At 52.2% G+C, this 21,287-nt stretch overlaps 1 protein-coding gene across 3 annotated transcripts; it reads left to right on the forward strand.

The window, feature by feature from the left end:
• Window positions 1-756: 756 nt before the first annotated feature.
• On the forward strand, window positions 757-18,714 carry SYNDIG1L (synapse differentiation inducing 1 like). Of its 3 annotated transcripts, none has more exons than XM_067730237.1 (5): window positions 757-1,288; window positions 14,964-15,140; window positions 15,341-15,840; window positions 16,690-16,830; window positions 16,969-18,714. In XM_067730237.1, the coding sequence occupies exons 3-5, from the start codon at window positions 15,418-15,420 to the stop codon at window positions 17,125-17,127; spliced, it is 723 nt and encodes a 240-aa protein (XP_067586338.1). In that variant the 5' UTR covers window positions 757-1,288; window positions 14,964-15,140; window positions 15,341-15,417; the 3' UTR covers window positions 17,128-18,714. The 3 variants fall into 3 exon arrangements, with proteins under 3 accessions (XP_067586338.1, XP_067586332.1, XP_067586327.1); XM_067730226.1 differs by having other exon boundaries at window positions 758-1,288; window positions 15,338-15,840; XM_067730231.1 differs by having other exon boundaries at window positions 14,964-15,840.
• The last annotated feature ends 2,573 nt before the right edge of the window (window positions 18,715-21,287 follow it).

The raw sequence follows: 21,287 nt of genomic DNA on the forward strand, positions 1-21,287 counted from the left end.
ATCCACTCCTAACACTCAAGATGAGGATACCTCCGTACTTAAAAAATGGAAACTGATGGTGGGGGAGTGGGGGGTGGTGATAAAGAGCAACACAGTCAGGGAGACAAAGCAACCGGAAACTCTGGCTGATATCTGAGGATATCAGGTACCACTCTGGGAGAACTGACGGAACACTCACCCACTGAGGGCCTATTTGGGGCCAATGTGTCACACATGCCATCTCACTTTGTCCTCATATGACCCCTATGAGGTAATTCAGCTCCCCCACTTTGCTAAGGAGAAACTCAAGCCTTTGAGAAATTAAATAACTTATTCAAAGTTATATAGTTAATAAGAGAGACCCTAGGACCAAATCTCAGGCCCACAGTCGTTAAAGCCTGTGCACTTCCCAGCACAGCACTGTTATCTCTAAATTAAGAGATTTAATCTCTATGAGCCTGGCGTCTTCATGTGTAAAATAGAAAAAGGAAAAAAATATATATATATATATATATAGCCTCATAGCGTTGTTAAGAAAATTAAATGTAAGATAATATTGGTTAAAAACATTAAAACCCGGCGTAGTGTCGGGTACATAGTAGGTGCTCAATAAGTGGTTTTTGTTTGCTTGTTTTTCTTTTTAGGGCAGATCAATGTTTAAACTCCGGGCTTGGGTGCCTAGGGGCTCCAAAATGGGAGTACCGCCCATCGCTTCTGGGGGAATGCGGAAGCAGGGTGAGGAAAAGGGCCGGGAAAGGAGGCTCGGCCCCAGGAACCAGAGACGCCAGTTCCAGCTGCGCGCCCATCGCTCCGCTGCCTCCTCTAGGCTCCCCCGACTTCCCGCCCCGCCCCGCACCGCCCCGCCCCAGAGCAGGTCCGGAGTGCCTGGTGGGCTGATTCCGGAGCGTAGAAGGGAGCACGGAGCACGGAGGCGAGAGAGAGGCGGCGGCGGCGGAGGGAGGCGGGGAGGCGGGGGACCGTCCTCGCTGCTCTCCCAAGTCGGCGCGGAGCCGCCTCGGGCCGGGCTGAGGGCTGCGCGGCGGCGGCGGGGCCGAGTCAGGATGCGGGGCTCCCGGGACCGCGCCGGGCTGGGCGGGCTGCGGCGGCGGCGGCGGCGGGTGGCGGGAGGAAGCTGTCCGCGGTGCTGAAGAGGCGGCGGCGGCAGCAGCGGCAGGGACCCGGGGCCGGGAGCAGAGGCGACCTTCTGGGAGCTTCACCGAAGCCGCGAGGCGGGGGCGCCGTCGCTCACCGGCTCATGCCGGGCCCCCCAAGCCCCGCGGAGGAGGTGGGACTGCCCTCTGCGGGACAGGTAAGGAGCCGTCTGGGGGCGCAGCGGGAGCGCACAGCTAGGCGCCTAGGCGATATTGAGCTGGGGAGGGCAGTGGGACCCCTCTCAGCGATGGGGGCTCTGACTTCCTGCTGGCGGCCCGAGATAGCGCCAAGTCCATTCTTACCCTTCCCCCTACAGGCTGGAGAAGCTGGGAGGGGCCTGAGGGACTGGAGTCCAGCCATGCACCTGGGTACCCTGACCCTACACCGCCAGGCCTTGACCCCGACCTCGGGCAGCTCTGAGACACCCTGCTCACAAGGAACTGATGAGAGTCTCTTGGACTCCTGGTACCCCAGTCCCCACCAGGGCTCTGCGACACTAGGGAAATCTGAGTCAGCTTCACTAATCTCCCCTCTCCTCCTCCAAGCCTGTTCATAAGGGTGACTGGGTGGCTCTGGTCCCTCTGCCTCAACATTTCTTTGCCCTCAAACGGCCCTTGGGCCAAGGGATGGGCCAGGCCCATTTCTCCAGAGGAGGGAGGTACCAGAAGATACCTCAGTTTTTTTCCTGTGGCCCTCTGGACTCTCATGGAAGGAGGCTGGTTTTGCAACACGCTGCTTGGTGTGTGAGGGCAGAGCTGGGGAACCTGAGTCCAGTTTTCTATTATGTGACTGAACACTGGTGACCCTAGACAGACCTCCATTTGGAGTCCTCCCTCTTTCTGGCAAGAGCATGCTGAATGAGCTCATTCAGGCCTGCAAAGTGCTTCCATTTCTTCAGAGCAGAGTTCTCTGAGTGGCAGAACGTAGTGAGCAAAATAAAACTGCGTAGAGGAAGACTGGCCTCGCGCTGTGGCTGACCACTGCTTTATCCCCATCCTCTCCACCCAGCACAACTTCTCCACTGTCAATCGTAGAAAGAGCACTAAACTAGGAGTTCCTAGCTGGGCGCTGGCACTTACTGGCTTTAGGCCAGTTACCTGAGCTCTCTGAACCTCAGTTTCCTCATACCTAAAGTGGCGATAAGGTAGCTGCTCTGTTCACCTCAGGGAACTGCCTTAGGAGTCAATGAAACAACGCCCATGACTGAAGCCTTGTCAACTGTATGCCACCATACAAGTGTGAGCTGCTGTCACTGTCCCCATCCACCAGTCAGGCCTGCTGGCGGAGACCTGATCATTGCCACCCTTACCCCATTTTCTCCCAGCCCGGCCATGGCTTTCTTTGTCCTTGGCCTTCCTGGGGCACCAGAGTAAGTGAAGCTCAACTTATAAATCTTGAGGAGCCCAAAGGGTTCCCTCCCCTTCTCCTCTTCCATCATCACCTATAGAAGACAATATAGGGTGAGAGTCTGACTCACAGTTTTGTTTTGTTTTGTTTTGTTTTTTTCCCAAGAATCACAGATCTAGGGAAACAGCTCCTTGAAGGCAAGGGTTGTGTTGTTTTCATCTCTTTGCTTTCCTCCACACCTCCCCTCCCCCATAGCACCTGGAAGATAGTAAGGACTCAGTAATTGGGTGTAAAATAAGAGAGTGAAGTTTTAAAATATCTCAGAACAAAAGCATTTGACTGGAAGTCAACAGCCCTGTGTTCTGGTCCCAGATCTGCCACTGACTGTCTCAGACAGCTCCCTTCCCCTCTGTGGGCTTCAGTTTTCTCATCTGTAAAAGAAGAGGGTTGAGCTAGATGAATTTTAAGATTCTAAGCCTTGATGTTCTGTGGGGCTCTCTGAGGGCCAAGGCCACAAATCCCTCAGTTCTCCTTGAACACAGAATACCAGCTTTATTAACCTGGTTTGGAGAGTAAGTTATATCCTCTCAGTAAAGAATTAGATTTTATTAATGGAGTAGAAGGGAACAAAGGAACCAGAAAAGGCCACATATCGTTTTGGTGTTTTCTTCAGATTCCCCTCTCTTCCTTATTTCCCTGAGAAAGTCATGAGGGTGTACAGTTGCTGAGCTGGGAGGGTCCCTGCCTCCAAGCCAAGAGGCCAGGAAAGCACTCCCCCCAGAACATCACTGTGAGTAGCCAAGGGCCAGGGACCCAGTCCTAGGCCATTTCCTCCGAGGGCTGCTTCCTCCTCCTAAGAAGACTAGAGATGGGCACAGTCTGGAAAGATCCATCCCTGGGGAGAGTTTTTAAATTTAAAAACAAAATGATCTTCTCTGACAATAATTTTCCTCAACTGCAGCAGGCCCAGTGATGTTCAGAAAAACCTTAGCTAATTGGCACTTGGGTAGAGCTGAGTAAGCCATGCCAGTGACCTCCCGGACTTACCCTGCAAACGCCCAGCCAGGGTGGGGGAATCAGCCCCTCCCCCATGTCAGCACTTTCTGGCTCCCAGCTGTTGGTGCAGCAAGGATCAGCTCTCAGCTCTCCGGAGTTAATGGACAGTCACTAACCCTCATAACAAAGTGATGGCAACGGTGGCAGCAGAAAGCATAGAAAGGGGCTTTATTTTCTGCGAGACTGGTCTGTCAGGGCGCTGGCCTGCTGCGGGGACTAGAACAGTACAGCACCCCTTCTTCTGCAGCTGTCTGGATAGACTTCCCACCCCCAGAGCTGTCAGGGTGCAGGGCACCTCTGGTCACCCAGGCAGACACATCTGGCTCCTCTCCCAGCCGGGGAAAACTACCCACTGGCTACTTCTTATCTTCCCCTCCAGCCCCCTCCCTACCGAGGCTCCCATTCTGACCCTCTTCACAAGGCCTCAAAGGGAAGAAGAGAGTCAACCCTGGCACGTGACTTGTTGATCTCAGTTATCTGGAGCTTGGGGTGGAGGGGGGGTGGGTGGCAGGGAGATCTGAGGAAGAGGAAGAAATCAATGAGACATGGTCATTAAGAAATGGTGTGTGTGTGTGTATGTGTGTGTGAAGAAAGAGATTGAAACTGAAATATTCACATGCAGGCCCCTTCCCCTGGTAGCACACACAAAATGACAGAGGCAGAGAATATCTGGAGAAATCTGTACGTTATTAATTACCTTCTGGTTCAAAAGGCCAATTCATCTGTGCGTCCTCAAGGGACTTCCAGCCCTAAAGTACACCATTCCAGGGAGAAAAAAGCAGAAGGAACAGGCTTCAATTTGGGAAGAAGAAACATCCCAGATCTCTAAACCTTTGGCACTTTACAACCTCCTTCCCTTCTTAGGGGCTCGGTGGACAGCCTGCCTGGAGCAAGGCCCCCTCTGCTACAAGCCAGGGGACACTAAGGACTGATCTCATTCCTGCTCTTTGTATCCAGGTCCTCTCTTCTCTTGCCTCCTCCTTTACTCTCTCTCCCTCCTTCCTGCAGCTCCCCTACCACCCTGCCCCAAGCAAACCAAGCAGGGAGTGAGGGCCCAGTGCTAGATGTGTTATCTTCCACCATTAGATGCACTATTTGATTCTAAGTGGTTGAGAATGAGCTGCTTCAGTGGGGAGACAGGTTGTTTCAGCAAGAATAATGATCTGATTTCCACCTGAAAATGGACTAATTTGAGTAGTGGTGTCACCACCCAATTCTCCCAGCAATTTTCACCTTTCTCAGCCACAAACCCACCCCCCAGGCAAGCAGCTTTTGCTCTGAAGGAGAGGCCAGTCCAGCCTATAGGAGCCCAGGGTGGCAGTGGATAAAAAAGAGGGTGGACTGATGTTCCCGGGAAAAGAGCAACTGAGAAGCTTCCCATTGGAGCTGAGAAGTGTTCCAGCTGTTTCTCTCTCTTCCCTGGGTTTCCCCCTCAGCCCTCTTCTCCTCACTCTCCACATGTCCTTCAATCATTCTCAAATCTCTCTCCAGCCCTGACCAGCACCCAGGGCTTCAACTCTATACATCAATTGCCAGGTGGAGTTTCTACTCTTATATCCCAAAGGCACTTTAAAACCAAACTCAAACACGTATTCTTCCATTTGCGTGTGTGTGTGTGTGTGTGTGTGTGTGTGTTTCATTTTTCCAGCTTGGTGCTTGATGACCCGTTTCAATCTAAATATGCTTTTTTATTTTTCAGCTCAGGAAACACGTTCTGCTTTTACTTCTTTATTTACTATTTTTCTCCTCCAGCGTCTCTGTTCTGTCTTTCTGACACTCCTGTTAGATGGATGTTCGATCTCCTGGGACTCTCTTCCATGTCTCTTAACTTGCATATCTTCCATCTTTTTGTCTTTTTGCTTTATGTCTTGGGAGATTTCATTAACTTTTTCTTTTACATTAAAAAGTTAGTCTTTGGGCTTCCCTGGTGGTGCAGTGGTTGAAAGTCTGCCTGCCGATGCAGGGGACACGGGTTCGTGTCCCCGTCCGGGAAGATCCCACATGCCGCGGAGCTGCTGGGCCCGTGAGCCATGGCCGCTGAGCTTGCGCGTCCGGAGCCTGTGCTCCACAACGGGAGAGGCCACACAGTGAGAGGCCCGCGTACCGCAAAACAAAACAAAAAACAAACAAAAAAAGTTAATCTTTAACTGTGACCATTCTATTATCCAGCTTCTCCACTGAATTTTTGAAAATTTAGACAATTATTTTCAATTTCAAAAATACTTCTTTGTTCTTTGCTCCTTTTTCATAGCAGACTGTTTTTCTTTTATGGATGCAATGTGCTCTTATATCTTTCTAAGGACATGAATTGAAAAAGATTTTTAATATCTTTTCTATAGCTTGAATGATTTGGGAATCTTATTGGGTCAATTTTCTATTTGTTTATTTAATCTTTCTCTTTTATTTTCATGTAGCTGTTTTCCATAATCCTCCGAAGCTGGGTAAGTTTGTTTCCCTAACAGGCCTCTCCTTTGAACAGGAATTGTTCTTACTTCCGGTGTTTGGGACTGTGAGTGTCTCTGTACTGATTTCTTCACCAGAGAATCTTATCTGTTCTTTATCTCCTAGAAATTCCTCTGTGCTTCTGATCCACTGATATCATTCTTTTCTGTTTTCCAGTTTTGTTGTGATTTTATTCTTTTGAAAATATATGTCCTGTCATTTTCATGGAAACTTACGAGGGAGAAGAGGTGGTCATTTGTGCTCAGGCTGCCTTCTTGAACCAACAGCTTCCCCCTAGATTTTTTGCCTAAGTTGGTGGCATCACCTTCTACTTAGTCAAAAAAAAAACCCAGAACCTGGGAGTCATTCTTGCTCCTACCTCTCCCTCACTTATAGTTAGTCTCAAAGTCCTATTCATTTAGCCTCCTAACTACTCCTCAGGTATGACCCTTCATCTCCATCCATTTTGCTATAGATCAGGTTCAGATCCTCATCCTCTCCTGTCTGCATTTTTACAATATTCTCTTAACAGGACTTCCATTTTCACACTCTTCAAATCCTTTCTGCTGCCACCCAGAGTGCTCTGCCTAAAACATGGGTATGACCGTATCACTTCCTTGCTACAACTATCATTGGCTCCCCACTGCCCAAAGAAAAAAGCTTCTCTGCAAGGAATAGGAAGCCTTCCCACCTCTCTTGCTTGATTCCATCAATACCAAGCCACCTGGTTTCCCCTCTATAACACCACCCCATGCCTCTGTCCTGTTTCCTCTGCTGGAAATGCTCTTCTCTCATTGTCTTACCTAATGACTCATTTTTTTCTTCAAGACTCAGTTCACGTGTCACCTGCTGTGAAAGCCTTTTCCGAGTTCCCACCATCACATCCACTCCCATCTCAAGACAGGAGTCCCACATCAGGTCACACATAATACTCCATGGACTGCTAGCACAGCTTACTCCATGGCATTGAAACTTTGTATTTGCTAGTCTGTATTCTCCACTACTCCTCAAAACAGGTACCACTTCTGGTTTATTTTTGCATTCCAAGAACTGGTCTGAATTGCTTAAGAAATGTTTGTTGTGCAGAACTAAATGTGCCCCAGCCAGATGTGCTCCACCCATCCCAGTACTGGAAAGTACTTTCTTAAGGAGGAGACTCAGCACACCTAGCTCATTCATTCACTAATTCATTCACTCATTCATGAAATCAACTGTTTATGGAATGCCTACTCTGTGCCGGAAAAGGGGCTGCAAATATGAGGGACAGACACACTCCCCACCCTCTTGAAGCTCACGAGCTCTGGTGAGGGAGAAAGACACTAATCAAGGAATCACACATATATGGAGACTGTGATAAGCTCTTGGAGAGGAAGAGCTGGAGCCTGGAGAGCAGATAACCAGGCAACCTAAACCTAGGCTGAGGATGGAGGGGTGACCTCCCTAAGGAGGTGACTTCTGAGCTGAGAGCTGAAGTATTCTGATGTGCACGGAGACAATGCTTCTGAGCAGTGCAGCTGTGAGGTAAAGGAGAGGGAGAGGACAGGAGCTGAAGGGGGGAAGTGGCACTGAGGACAGATGTTCCAGTTATCTATTCCTGCCTAACTACCCCAAAATTTAGTGGCTAAAACAATGGACATTTTATTATATCTCACAATGTTTAGGGTCAGAAATTCATGCAGGTTTGAGCTATGTGATTATACCACTCCATGTGGCATGGACAGAGGTCACCCTGTGGTATTCAGAGGACAGATGGGCTGGTTTGAAGAGTCCAAGATGGCTTCACTCATGTCTGGCATCTTGGGGATGGCCAGAAGGCTGGGCTCAGCAGGCTTCACCGACCAGAGCATTACACACACAGCCCCTCCAGCATGACGGCCTCAGAGTAATCCACAGCAGCTCAGGGTCCCAAGAGTGAGTAGTCTAGCGAACAAGGTGAAGGCTGCATGGCCTTTTATAACCCGGCCTCTGAAGTCTCATAGCATCACTTTTGCTGGGCTCTGTGGTGGAAGCAGTCCCAAGCCCACTCAGATTAGACAGGAGGGACATAGACCCCTGCCTCTCGATGGGAGGAAAGGATTGGCAGTCGGGTTTCACAGTTATCACGTTTTTAAGCCAGGGGAACAGCAGTATGTTTAAGTGCCAACAGGAAGGATCAGGAGTTTGGAGCCTTTGAAGACAGAGGAGAGAGAAAGGATAATCCATTGCGTAAGCTTCCTGAGGAGGCAGCTGAAGCAAAGAAAGCTGAATTCCCCATTTTCCCTCAACTCTGCTGCCTTCCAACCTAACCCCGACCCCCGACTCTTGCTCTCTTTACTGTGAGATGCAACAAGCTGCAACCATGACTCCAAAGCTGGCCTGGGGGCTCTCTTGCTTACAGGCCAGAAATCATCAAATCCAGCCCTAAGCCACCTGCAAACAGCCACCGAAGTCACAGCACTTCGCAGTTTACAGAACGGTTTACATACTATCTGCCTGGAAGATAGTCTAGCACCTGTTCTTAAAGACAGCACCTCTTCCCTGGATTGTAATCATTTCTATTTAATCTTCTGCCCTGCTAGGAAGTTCTGGCTTTTATCCTACAGCTTAGAAGCAATCTCTCTTGCTGCACTGAGAGATAGTGGTCAGAGGTTGAGCTCCCTCACAAAAACTCTGTATTTATCTGAATCCAGACCTTGAAGTTATCTAGGCAGCCATCTCTGGGCTGCTAAATCACCACAAATCTCTTAATCTTTTCTTAAAGCTCCCATTTCCCATTCCCTTCACGAAGGCCCTGGTTTTAACCCATTCAAGACCAAGTCTTCACCATGCCACACCCACACCATCTATCACAACCCTCTACACACGGGTAGGCTCGAAAATGTGTGGTAAATGAAAGGCCAGGATTTGGACTCAGTTAAACCTAGGTTCAAATCCAAGGTCTGTCACTGTTTAATCTTGGGCAAGTTACTTAACTTTTCTGAGCCTCAGTTTCCTCATCTGAAAAATGAGAAGTAATAATAGCCAATTTCATGAATTGTTGTACAGTTTTGAGATAAAGTGTGTGAAACACGGGGCTCGTGTGAGGATGCAGTAAATAGTAGCTGTTATAATTTTACAGGCTTCTGATGAGGACTGTCCCCATCCTCCTGGTCCCACATCACACTGTCCCTGTGGTCTCTCTCTTTTATTTATTTATTTATTTATTTATGGTCATGTTGGTTCTTTGTTGCTGCTCGCGGGCTTTCTCTAGTTGTGGTGAGCAGGGGCTACTCTTTGTTGCAGTGCACTGGCTTCTCATTGCGGTGGCTTCTCTTGTTGTGAAGCACGGGCTCTAGGCGCGCCGGCTTCAGTAATTGTGGCTTGTGGGCTCTAGAGCACAGGCTCAGTAGTTGTGGCACACGGGCTTAGTTGCTCCGCGGCATGTGGGATCTTCCCGGACCAGGGCTCGAACCCATGTCCCCTGCACTGGCAGGCGGATTCTTAACCACTGCTCCTGTGGTCTCTTTTTAACAGTATTCATGGTGCCTCTTCCCAGACATTTCAGAGCCCACCAGGCAGTGCATGAAAAACACTTCCTCTAAGCCGGACGCCCACAGCTAATCCTGAACTTGATGCTGTTCAGGCCAGCATGAGCTCTGATCAGACAGGCCTGGGTCAAATGGGGCTCTGTCACTCTCCAGCTGTGTGTTCTCAGAAAGCCTATTTAACCTCTCTGAGTCGCATCCTCCCCAGCCATGTGAAAAGGGATGGATTCAATGAGATACTGCATTTGAAGTACTTGGCATGGTGTTCAAACCCAGCAAGCACTCAATAGACGGCAGCTGACATATGATGACACCAGAGCACAGTGGCTCTTGAGTCAGACTTCCAGGGTCCATGCCCAGCTCACCACTCACCAGCTGTGTGCCTGTGGGCATTTATAACTTTCTTATGCCTCAATGTCTTTATCGGTAAAATGGAGATAATGATTCATAGAGTTACTGTAAGGATTAAATGAGATAATACATCCCATTTGGAACAGTGCCTGGAACACAGTAAGAATTTAGTAAGTGTTGAGGTGTTATTATTTCAGCCTTTAAATTTGAATTTTTTTGTATTTCTATATTTAGGGTACATTGATTATTAGTAGCATGTAGTTTGCATTGCGTTGTTTTAAAAATTTAGTCTTTGTGTTTTTAAAAATATCAGCTTTGAGGTATAATATACATACAATAATAGTCACTCGTTTCAGGTGTACAATTCAGTGAGTTCTGTGAAATACCTGCAGTCATGTAACCACTACCATGTTTCTCTCTTCTGTGGAATCTTGGCCCCTTGACCCCTCAAGTTCATGCTCTCTCGGTGATTCTTCAATGCCTTCATATTTTCCCCTAGCTTTTCTAGCTGTCATTGGCTGGTTTGGTGTGACACAAGTTAGTCTGCAACTGCTGGAAAGGAAGCCCTCTGTCCTATTGTTATTCTCCCACTAGAATTATAGAGTCAAAATGAGCGTTTAGAACTGTTCAGTTCCTGGCACGTTGCAAAAAGCTCAATAAGTAAGTTCTTCTTCTTCTCCCAGTAGAATCCCAGGGTCATGTTGAGCTGGGCTGTTAAAAATCAACCCCTTCCTCTCCTTCTACCCTTTCCATACATTTTATAGATAAACTACTGTCACACTGTATGACTGGACTCCAGTGCAATCAGACTCCCGTGGGAGGCTGTATTTGGACTCCAGTGGATTCCTGGATGGTTTCCTGTCCCTAGTCTGGGAGGTGTCATTGTGCTCTCCTTCCCCAAATCAGGGCATGGAAAACCTTAGGGCCCAGTTCACTTCTCAGCTCAAAAGGAAACAAGCCAGGGACTGTGGCTTCACAGACGCACCTCTCTCCTTCTCCTCTTGCGGGGCCCAGACCTCCAGCCATGACCACACGTTTGGAGCAATCTTCTTTCATTCAGAATCCCAGACATCTCATGTTTTCCTCTGGAGCTGAGTGCACACGTGTGCATGCACATGTGCGCACACACACACACACACACACACACACACACACACACAGAGGAACACGTTCACCAGCAAGTGTGCATGTACACAGTACCATACACAGTTTGGAAGGACACGCAGTCCAGGTGAGACCAGGCAGCAGAGGTGGAGATGAAAATTGCTCTGCATTGAATGCTGGTCCCTTATTCCAGGGAACAGAGAGAGAGAGGCAGCCCTAAGCAACAGGCCAAAGGTCAGGTCAGGCCAAGGGCAGAGAAGGCTGGGCCTGGAGCCCAGTCACCACCCCCTGCTGGCCAGGACTCGGTGCTGGGTCCCCAGGGTCAGCTCAGTGAACTCTTGTGTGGCCCTAGCAGGTTATGGAAAGAACATGACCTGTTAGAGAACCGTGACCCGTGGCTTGGCTGTGAGCGGGTCCTGCAGCCCCTGACTTGGTGGAGGTGTGGGTGTGAGTATGCACTTGCGTGTGTGCATGTATGTGCGTGTGTGTGTGACGTGCCTCTCTGTGCATACTGGGGGGAGCGGGGGGCAGGTTTTCATGCTGTGCTCAGCCCCCAAACTCAGAAGGAATGCCCCAGCCTGGGGAGGTTTTAAACTGATTTTAGATAATTTGGCTCAGAAGAAATCCATTAATTTTTGCCTGGTTTAGAAGTAGTGCATGCTCATCGTGAAAAAATGCATGTGGAAAACAGAAAAAACATGGTGTCAAAAGAAAAAAAAAATGAGAAGCACCTGTGCTCCCACCCCTGGAGATAATCACCGTTGACATTTTGGCAGAGTTGAGATTACGTGCACATACGGTGTTCTTTTCTCCCTTCTCGCTGAATCTGCAGAGAGCACTTTCTCACGTTATTCCTCTTTGCAAACCTGTTTGAAGGCCTTGTACCGCTGTGCTGTTGCACCATAATTTACTTAACTTGTCCCCAAATGTCAGACGTTCAGGTGGCTTCCAGTTCGTCCCTACTGTGGAAAACCCGGGGTGAAGGCACGCTTCATGTTTGTGCGTGAAGTGCTGAGAAGTTCTGCCTAAAGGCACCATCAGAGCATGTGTGTGTTGGGGGGTTGGAGGGCAGTGATCCAGGCGAGGCTATGTGGCTTGGGTTTCCGAGGCTCAGCTGGGTGTACTTTGACCAAGAGAGGGTGGCTGGTAGGAACAGGGGGGTGAACTGGGACACAGCCACCCCTGCCTGCCCTGGACAAGCACCCTGCAAATGCCCCTATGGTCTTCAGAGCTCCAGAGCCTGATTCCTGGACACAAGTATCCCTCCTTTGCTTCTGGGGGATTAGAGCTTGGCCTCTTGGTGAGGCAGAGCACGGGGCAGGGGTGAATATGACGCATTAATCTGTTCCGAGGGCCCTAGGGTTGGTCTCCCCAGCCCTACTCCCTCAGAAAGGCCCACATGGATGGAAGCGCAGAGGGTGGGCGAGGTGAGCAGGGGCAGGGCCGGGACGGGGGCAGCCCAGGGGGAGTGGGAAGCTGGGCAATAACTCCTTGGCTCCATGGCCCATTTGGCAAATAGACGTGTTGCCTTTCCTTTGCCTCCCTCAACCTGCTGGAGGGGCCGTAGTGGGGAAGGTGAAAACTGCACTCACTGGGTGCTGAGTGTGCTCACCTCTTCCTGACTATTGAAGAAGATAGGGAGTGGGGGGATTTCACTTCTGAGGGGCTCCTTGAGGCTATGGGATCACGGTATATTAGTGCCACCATCACATCAATGGCTGTTTAATCCAACCCCTCTTGTTACAGATGGAGAAACTGACTGTAACTGTGCCAGGTCAAAAAGCTAATGGGGCCGGAGCAGGAACGGAAACTCAGCGTACCTAACTGAGTACATGTGCCTGTGGTCACATGTCCTTTGGCTCCACATCTGTGGGTCACATCTGCTGGTGGAGGCGGGCTGTGACAGGGGCTCCGAAGCTGCCCTTGGGGGTTAGAGAGACTAGACCTGCTGGGAATATGCCCCAAGGAGCCCAGGCGTAAGCGTGGCCCTGTGAGGCCTCTGCCTTAGGTGCCCAGCTCCCCGCCAGCAGGAAGGAGCCCTTCCACGTCACTACAGTCCAAGGGCTCCCTCCCTGCATGTTTGCCTTCTGGAGAGGAAGGAGAGAGAAGTAGTGAGGCCCCTGCATTTGTGAGCAGCCCCGAAAATAGTGACCTAAGCTCCCCCCCTTCCCCAGTCCCTATATGTGGAGAAACTTCTGCCACAGCTGGTTAATGCACCCACAGGCCCTCCAGGCACGTAGCAGTCCAGTGTCTCCAGCACCATTTGTGTCCTCCCTGGGTGAAGAGCTGGGCACCTGGACCACATGCTCTTCTTTGCGCCCCTCCAGGATTCTCTGTTAGACATTCTTGGAACCCCAGCTCCAAGGCCTCAATTCTCAGGCTCTCAGAGCCTCAGAGCCAGGGGCAGTCTCTCCTTGACCCTTTGCCCCGAGGCAGGCAACAGCCCACCCTCTGCCCTCATAGCAACCCAGCCAGGAGAGCCTGGCCTCCCACGGACACTCCCTCACTGCCCTCCCCCAATCTCGCCTGGCCTTCTTCCTCCCCTCGCTCTGTCCCATTCCCTGGGCATTATTTCTGGGGCCATGCTCTGTCTTTAACACTCCCCAAGAACCAGCTTTCTAGAATCCAGCCACTTCTCTCGGGGCAGAAGAAATGGCCTTTGCAAGGCTTTGGCTGTGAATTCTTGGTAGGGAATAGGACTGGGGAAGATAAACCCAGTCCGGAGGGCAAAAATATCTCACCCTTTACCATTAGCAGAACACCAGCCAGAAGGCCAAAAAAGGCCCTGGCCAGAGATGGGGGTGAAGACAAGTTCTAAAGCCCAGAAATGAGCATAGCAGCCCCTCGACTTATAATATACAACATACTTGCATATCGGCCATCTCTTTGGATCCTCAAAACAACCTCGTGTGGTGGGCAGGGATTATCACCTGCACTGTACAGGTGAGGAAACTCAGAAGGGCATGAAAATTTGCCCAAAGTGTCAGGGCCAGGACTGAGTCTCCAACCTCCAGTTTATAAATCCAGGGCAAGACATGACCCTGGCCCCCACCAGCTTCATGATGTGCCTGGGAGGGAGACAGCAAGCCTCCTGAGGCCACCTGGCGCGCCCCTCCTCTCTCTCCAGACCCCACTTCTACCTGCCACACCCCACAGTGTGTACGGATTTGCTGTAGACACACTCAAAAGTTGCCTTTTTCTCCTTCAGCCAGTCCTGAGCACCCACTATGCGCCCTTCCCAAATGCACTGCAGGTGATCGGGGCTGGCTGAAAGAGGAAGAGGCAGCCCCTGAGGGCGTCTGCACTGCCAACTGGGATGTGCAAGTCCACACCTTAGCACCCAGGAAGCCCTGCCCCAGATCCCACAATTTGCCTTATAAGGGAGGTTAGCCTAAGGTGCATCCCCCTAAGACCATACCTGGGGAGAAGCATCCTTCCTCAGGAAGAACTGACCTCTGTGAGCACATGGCATGTAGCGAGCTCTGAGCTAACGGTGGTCCCACCAACCCTAGAACAAATCCTCTGGCAACCCAACATCCCACCTGCCACCAAGTCCTGTCAGTATCTCCCAAGGCCGGCCCCCTTTTCTCCATCTCCTCACCGTTGAGTCCCAGTTGTCCTCAACTTACCTGAAGCCATGGCAAAGCCTCCTACTGGTATCACAGTCAGTCCAAGCCGCACCCCCCCCCCCCCCCCCGCCCACAGCCACAAGGAAGGCTTCAGGACCCAAATCTCATCCTATCACCCCTGCCAAGATCCCTGAAGGCCCCTTAGGCCTAAACGGGGTTGCACGGTCTGGGCCTGCACTCCATCTCACACCTTTCTCTGTACCCTGAGCCACACCAGCCTTCTCTCAGCTCCCTTGCCTACCATCCTTTATTCGGCCTCTCCGTGAAACGTGTCCCCCCTCCCCTCACCTTGTCAGCTCATCTTCTTCCTTCAGATCTCAGTTCAAAAGCCTCCCCTGCGCCTCTGTGTCAGTTCTATCCATCGTACATTCTCACACCCTCTGCTGTACTTCTCCTTCAGGGCAGGCGTTTTCTCCACCAGTTGTAAGCTCTGGAAGACAAAGTGTGCATCTTTCTTCCTCTCCCCGCTTCCCGTCCTTCTCACCATCGCATCCCCAGCATCTGTCCAGTGCCTGGCCATCGCTGATGCTCAGTAACTATGTGTTGAATGGATAGATGAATGAACCAACTCTATGAGGTAAGTACTGCCACTATCCCTAATCTGCAGACAAAGAAACGGAGATTCTGAGGAGTTGAGTGGCCAACTCAAGGTCCTGCGGCTGGCCGGTGGTACAGGCAGGGTCTAGAGCAAGTCAGACTGCAGAGTCTGTGCTCTTCACCACTTCCGGTCCTGCACCCAGAATGCCGGCCTCGGTGTCTGTCTTGCTCTCCCAGCAGGCTCTCTGAGGACTGCTCAGCTGGCCACCAAGTCCTGGGGCTCTGGGGCTCTCCTCCCCAGAGCTGCCCCCAGAACCATGGAGAGTCTGAGTGAGCTACAGAACCCACTGCTGCCTCAGAACCCCGCACACCTCCATGGCCCCTACCCCTACCCCGAGGCTTCTCCCGCCTGGCCATGCCGGGAGAAGATCTACTCCTACCTCCTGGGTGGTGCTGGGCCTGCTCACGCCCACCAGCTCCTGGACCCAGGATCCCTGCAGCTGGCCGTGGAGGCCTGGTACAGGCCCAACTGCCTCCTGGGGAGGGACAAGCTCAAGGAGCCCAGGGCAGACAGCTGCGAAACCAGCTTCACAGAGAGCAGGGAGCCCTCCGCTGGGCCTACGGCGCGGTCCACAGAACCTGGCCAAGCGGAAGAGGATGTCACCATCCAGACTGTGTCCTACGGGGTTCAAGAGGAGCTCCAAGGCCAAGAGGACGACCAGGAGGAGGAGGAGGAGGAGGTGAGTATGTGTGTTTAAAATGCAGATTCTTGGGCTCACCTCCAGGTGCTGAGATTCTGTAGGCCTGGCTTGGGGTCCAGGAATCTGTATGTTACCAAAAAAAAGGCACTTCTGACACGGGTGCTATCTACACTTGGAGAAACACTAGCTTGGGCTATTTAATTTTTTTAAGATTAACTGCATTAGGGTCTCTTTTTTATTGAACAACTGTTGATTTACAATATTATGTAAGTAGGTGTACAACCTAGCGATTCACAATTTTTAAGGGTTATGAATATTTAATTTTTTAATAGCACTTTTTGTTCTTGTTTTTTTTCTAGCTCAGTCGAGAGATAATTGGTATATAACATTGTTTAAGGTGTATAATTTGATTCATGTACGTGTTACAAAATGTTTACCACAATAAGGTTAGTTAACACATCCTTCACCTCACATAATTACCATTTTGCTGTTGCTGTTACAGTCCTCTTTAAGCAACAAATTTCAGTTTTGCTCCACGTAATCTAATATTTTCTACAAGGTGATTTTTAAGGGTTACATGGTATCCCGTTGTAGGTTCTTGCATCAATTACTAACCCAATCTCCTGGTCATTGGGTGTTGAGATTGTTTCTGATCTTTCCCAAATACTATCCTGTGATGAACATTCCGGTACGTGTATATTTGTATTCTTTCCTAGTGATAAATTCCTAAGGGTGGAATCACTGGGCCATTCACTGTCAAAGCTTTTGGTGGAGAGTACCGAGCCCAGCCCACACTCCCACTAACAACAGATGGTCTTCCCGTTGCCCCACATCACTGCCAATGGGTGATCCTGGGCCAGGTCACAAGAGCCCACTCATGTTTTGCAGAGTGATGCAACCTCGACAGAGAGTGAAAGCGAAGACAACTTCCTTACGCTGCCTCCCAGGGACCACCTGGGTCTCACTATCTTCTCCATGCTCTGCTGCTTCTGGCCACTGGGCATAGCTGCCTTCTACTTCTCCCAGGGGGTAAGAGCCCGTGGGGCCCAGGGCTCCTGCTCTGGCCACCCCGCTCCTCTGGGGGGCCTGGGGTCAGGGCCTGGCGGGCTGGGGCTGTTTTGCTGGGCGTGGGGATGCTCCCTTTCATCAGCGCCTCTCTCTCCCTAGACCAGCAAGGCCATCTCCAAGGGGGACTTCCGCCTGGCCAGCACCACCTCCCGCCGGGCCCTATTCCTGGCCACACTCTCCATCGCCATCGGGGCTGGTCTCTATGTGGCCGTGGTGGTAGCCCTGGCAGCTTACATGTCCCAGAATGGCCACAGCTAGTGGCCAAGAAGTCCTGGCGTCCTGACTCCCCTGATCGACCTGAGGAGGCAGGGGGCCTTGGGGTAGCAGACTCTCTGGGAAGTCCTGGCCCCTGAAGACAGCTCATGAGCCTAGCTTATTGGGAGGAGGCCTCCCAGGCTGCAGCCTGAGGGGTTCAACCTTCACTTCTTCCTGCCTATTGCAACCAGCCTAAAGCAGGGCTGGGAGCATCACTCTCCAGCCCAGGCTATGTTGGGAAGCAGCAGAGGGTAGGGCTGCCCACCTGGCCACCCAGGCAGGACCTCCCTCTAGCTGGGAGCTCTCCCCATTCTGCTTATTTCCTAAAGGGTCTCCTGCCCTGCAAGCACCCCACTACCCAACTCTGTTAACCTCTCCACAGAGAAAGAACAGATTACAGGGAGGGAAGGGGATGCCTGGGGAGAAGAGGAGCTGACCCAGTCCTTGCAGCCCACAGGCATCTCCACCTGGGACACCCTGACTTTCCCCAACTCCACTCTCTGCCTCATGATGCCCAGACCTCAGCCAGCCGAGAGGGAAGTACATAGAGACATAGGGACCCCTTGGTCTTTCGGGTTCTGGAGGGTGCTTACCTCTCCTGTGGGCTTGTAAGACAGTGTAGGTTCTAGGCAGAGAAGGGACATCTCGGGCGTATAAACTCTGTGCTGAGGGCAGGTTCTTGGAGCGTCTCTGTGCAGGAACGAAAGGCAGATGAGATGACACAAAGCCTGGAGGGCCCTGGAATAGTGTTGCCCCTGTTCCCCCAACATCCTTTTCTAGGCTCCTCCCGGGGGGCTCTGAGCTGGCACCATCCCAGGTAGACAGAGAGAGAGAGTGCCATGAGCCCAGCAGCCACTGAGCACAGGACCCTAGACCCAGCCCTGTGGGAGCATAGCGAGGAGACCTTGAGTAGTGAGTGAGATGAGAGGAGGGACACAGGCCTGGCATGGCAGCTGAGCAGCCCAGGAAGGCTTCCTAGAGGAGGTGAGCAAGGTCTAGATAGATGAAGAGAATGTATCTAAGGGATACTAAGGGATGACCCTTAGTATTCCTGGGCAGGGATGTGGCAGGAGCCTCCCAAGGCGGGTTCAGAGCTGTTTGGATTATGCCTAGAACATCCAGGCTGGAGCCAAACTGAGGGCTCCACCAACTCAAGGAAGAGGAAGGTCAGGCCTGTGTCTCAAAGGCCAGTAATGTTTTCCCACCTCTGAATGCTGGACCCCCGGTCAGCCTTGGAGCTTCTTCACTGGCCCCCCGGCTCAGAGCTGCTCGTAACGCCCTCAACCTCTAGGAATCCTCCAGAATTCTAGAGACATCCAGACAGGCAGGAGGAGCACACTGTGAGGGCAGGCCTTTCAGAGTTCAAGCTATGGACCTCATCGTGCACAATCTGTGGACCTGGTCATTCCCGTCCCCCATCCAGAGCTCGGGGCTATGAATCCACCAACTTGTCCCACCATCTCCCCTAATCCCAGGCGTTACCCAGCCCTCCATTCCCTGCATCCCCTGAAGTCTCACAGGCCCAGGATCAGCAGTTTTAATGTCCCATTATTGTATATAATTATCCTTGTAATAAACATTTCTGTAACACCTGGTGCCCTCTGGGCCTCTTACTGTCCTCGCCTGCCTCCACCTTTGCCTGCGTCCATTTCTTCCCCAAGACTGACCTCCATCCCCAAGCCTACTGCTCCTGGTCCCTAGCAGCATGTTCTTGAGAGCACATGCCCACATCCGGGACTTAGGAGAAGGGGAAGGCACTCTGGCTTGGAGGACATCTCTGCTCAGAATAGCCTGAATGCAGGGTGATGGCGTGCATTTGACTCTGCGAGATAAGGCAAGGTCCATGCTGAAGAAAAATCCCTTCTAGACTCGAAGGCCTTGGAGATCAGGTGGAAGGGATGCGAGCCAGGGTGACTGAGGCTCCACTGAGCTGCCTGGAGCTATCAAGGGTGGACACAAGGTACGGGGTCACCAAGGAGCCCCATTCTGCCAATGCCCTCTCTAGAGTCCCTCATACCTCCCTTATGGGGGTTGTTCACGGGTGGTATGGGGAGGAAACCATCTCTGTCTGCCTCAGACCACAGCCTCAGCACCAAATGCTCTCGGTCCCAGGCCCCCAGGAACCTGCCTGGACTGAGGGCGCTGGCACACTCGCACCCACATGTGCCTACTTGCAAGACACAGCTATGGACACACATGTTGCACAGGCTGGGCACCCCTGAGACGGAGATTAGCGCATGATGTATGAGCAGTAGGAGATGCTCTTGGGATAACATTTGAGGAAGGCCGATCTGAATGGCGGGGAGGCCAGGCTGCGATGCTGGGCCAACCCAAGGTGGGGTCTGGATCCAGGATGCCCTTCAGAGTTGACCCAAGGTAGGACGAAGGGCCAGGCCTTTATATCTGCTTATCAATCAGTCATTGGATGTGGGCCACCCAGAAAAGGGCTGTGACTCTCAGGCGAGGCAGATCTCTTCAGCTGGAGCTGCCCCCTAAGCGGGGTGTGCCCTGAAGGCTGATTGCTGACAGCACCTGCAGCAGCTGGAGGACTAAGCCCATCATTCCTGCGGGGTCCCGAGCAGCACATCACCGCGCCCGCCGCACCCACCAAGCGGCAGCAGACCCGGCGGTGCCACCGAGATCCCTTCGGCATTTGCCTCCCCACGACGAGGGCCGCTTCCTGGGGACTCTGCGATACTGGGCCCACAGGCAGGAGAAGCCAAAAGTGACTTCAACCACTGACGGATGGAAGCCGGTGGACAAATAACCCCAGATTTCCTGGCATCCGGAAGGGAGGACACTAGTCGTATTTTCCACGCTCTCAGGGCTCCCCAGCAGGACTGAGCTTCAGTCGCCTGCAGTGGCAATTGGCTTAAAGCACGTCCCTCGCTGGCTGCCTTCCTGTCCCCATCTTCTTCCTTACTCCCCCGCTGCGCTTCCTGGGATCAGCTCCCAATAAACTACCTAGGATCGAACCCTTGTCTCAGAGGGCCCCAGGGGAACCCAAACCAAAACACAGACATGCACGCACACGTGCACCTATACACACAGCATGTGTGTACTCACACATACACACAGGCACGGGCACGCAGCTGCACACTCCGTTGTGCACGCGCGCACACAGGCACAGCCCACACAGGCACAAATGCTTCGTGCCCACACTCGCGTGTCCACACATACGGCACGCACACATGCCAGGGGTGAAGCAGGAGACCCCGGCCCCGTCTGGTCTGCAGTGTCCCTCTACTCAGTCCCACTGGGCCCCGGCCTGGGCAGCAGGCAGCGCGGACTCCAGTCCAGGCCCTGCTCGGGCTGGGCAGGCTGCCTCACAGCCCTGACAGCTCCCACCTCCTTCCCAGCTCTGCAGAACGCTGCTCCAGGCCTGGAGACAAAGAAGCCGCCGAACGGTTTCCTATGTTCAACCCTGGTCCTGCTACCCGCCTTCCTCACCCCATCCCCTTCCCTCAGCTGCAAATTCAGGCTCTGCAGAAGAAAATGGAATCAGAAATGTAGCCCCTAGGGACTTCGCTCCCGGCCCCCTTGAAAGGGCCCATTCTGTGGAGCCTGGGCTCACCCCGATCAGTCCCTGCCACTCTGTCAGGGCCCCCTCCCCTGTCACGCTGAGCCTCCGGGCATGCCTGGGGCACTTTAGGCCTCCTGCTTCCCAGCTCTGCCTGTGTCTCACTGCCTGAGGCTCCTGGGAAGCAGGGGGCTTGCAGTTACCCCACTTCCGGCTGGTTCCTCAGGCTGGCAGAGAAGCTGGGGGCAGGGAGGGTCCCCTGGGTATAGGTGCCCACGATGAGCTGCAGTGCCGGCACATCTGTGCAAATATTACCAATTATTTTCGTCACTATAAACACCCAGCAGGAAGGCAGGGAAGCAAACAACTCAAATTGTCTAAAATAGAAACTGAAATTGCTGCACAGGGAAGTCAGGGCAGCCGGCAGAGAAGGGGCCGTTTACCAGAAATCCGGGGTCTCCCCCACCAACTGCCCTTAAAGTGTACCTGCTCCCCCTAACCCAGCCCTGCAACCCCACCTCAACTTTCTCCTCCAAAGGCTAGGCAGAATGAGATTTTAAAGGTCATCACCTGGGGGAGGGGGGATAGGAGGATGGGGGCCCAATGGGCACTGTGCAGGGGAGGGAGGATGGCTGAGAGGGGC

Source organism: Pseudorca crassidens, chromosome 1 (genome assembly GCF_039906515.1).
Source record: "Pseudorca crassidens isolate mPseCra1 chromosome 1, mPseCra1.hap1, whole genome shotgun sequence".
NCBI lineage: Eukaryota > Metazoa > Chordata > Mammalia > Artiodactyla > Delphinidae > Pseudorca > Pseudorca crassidens.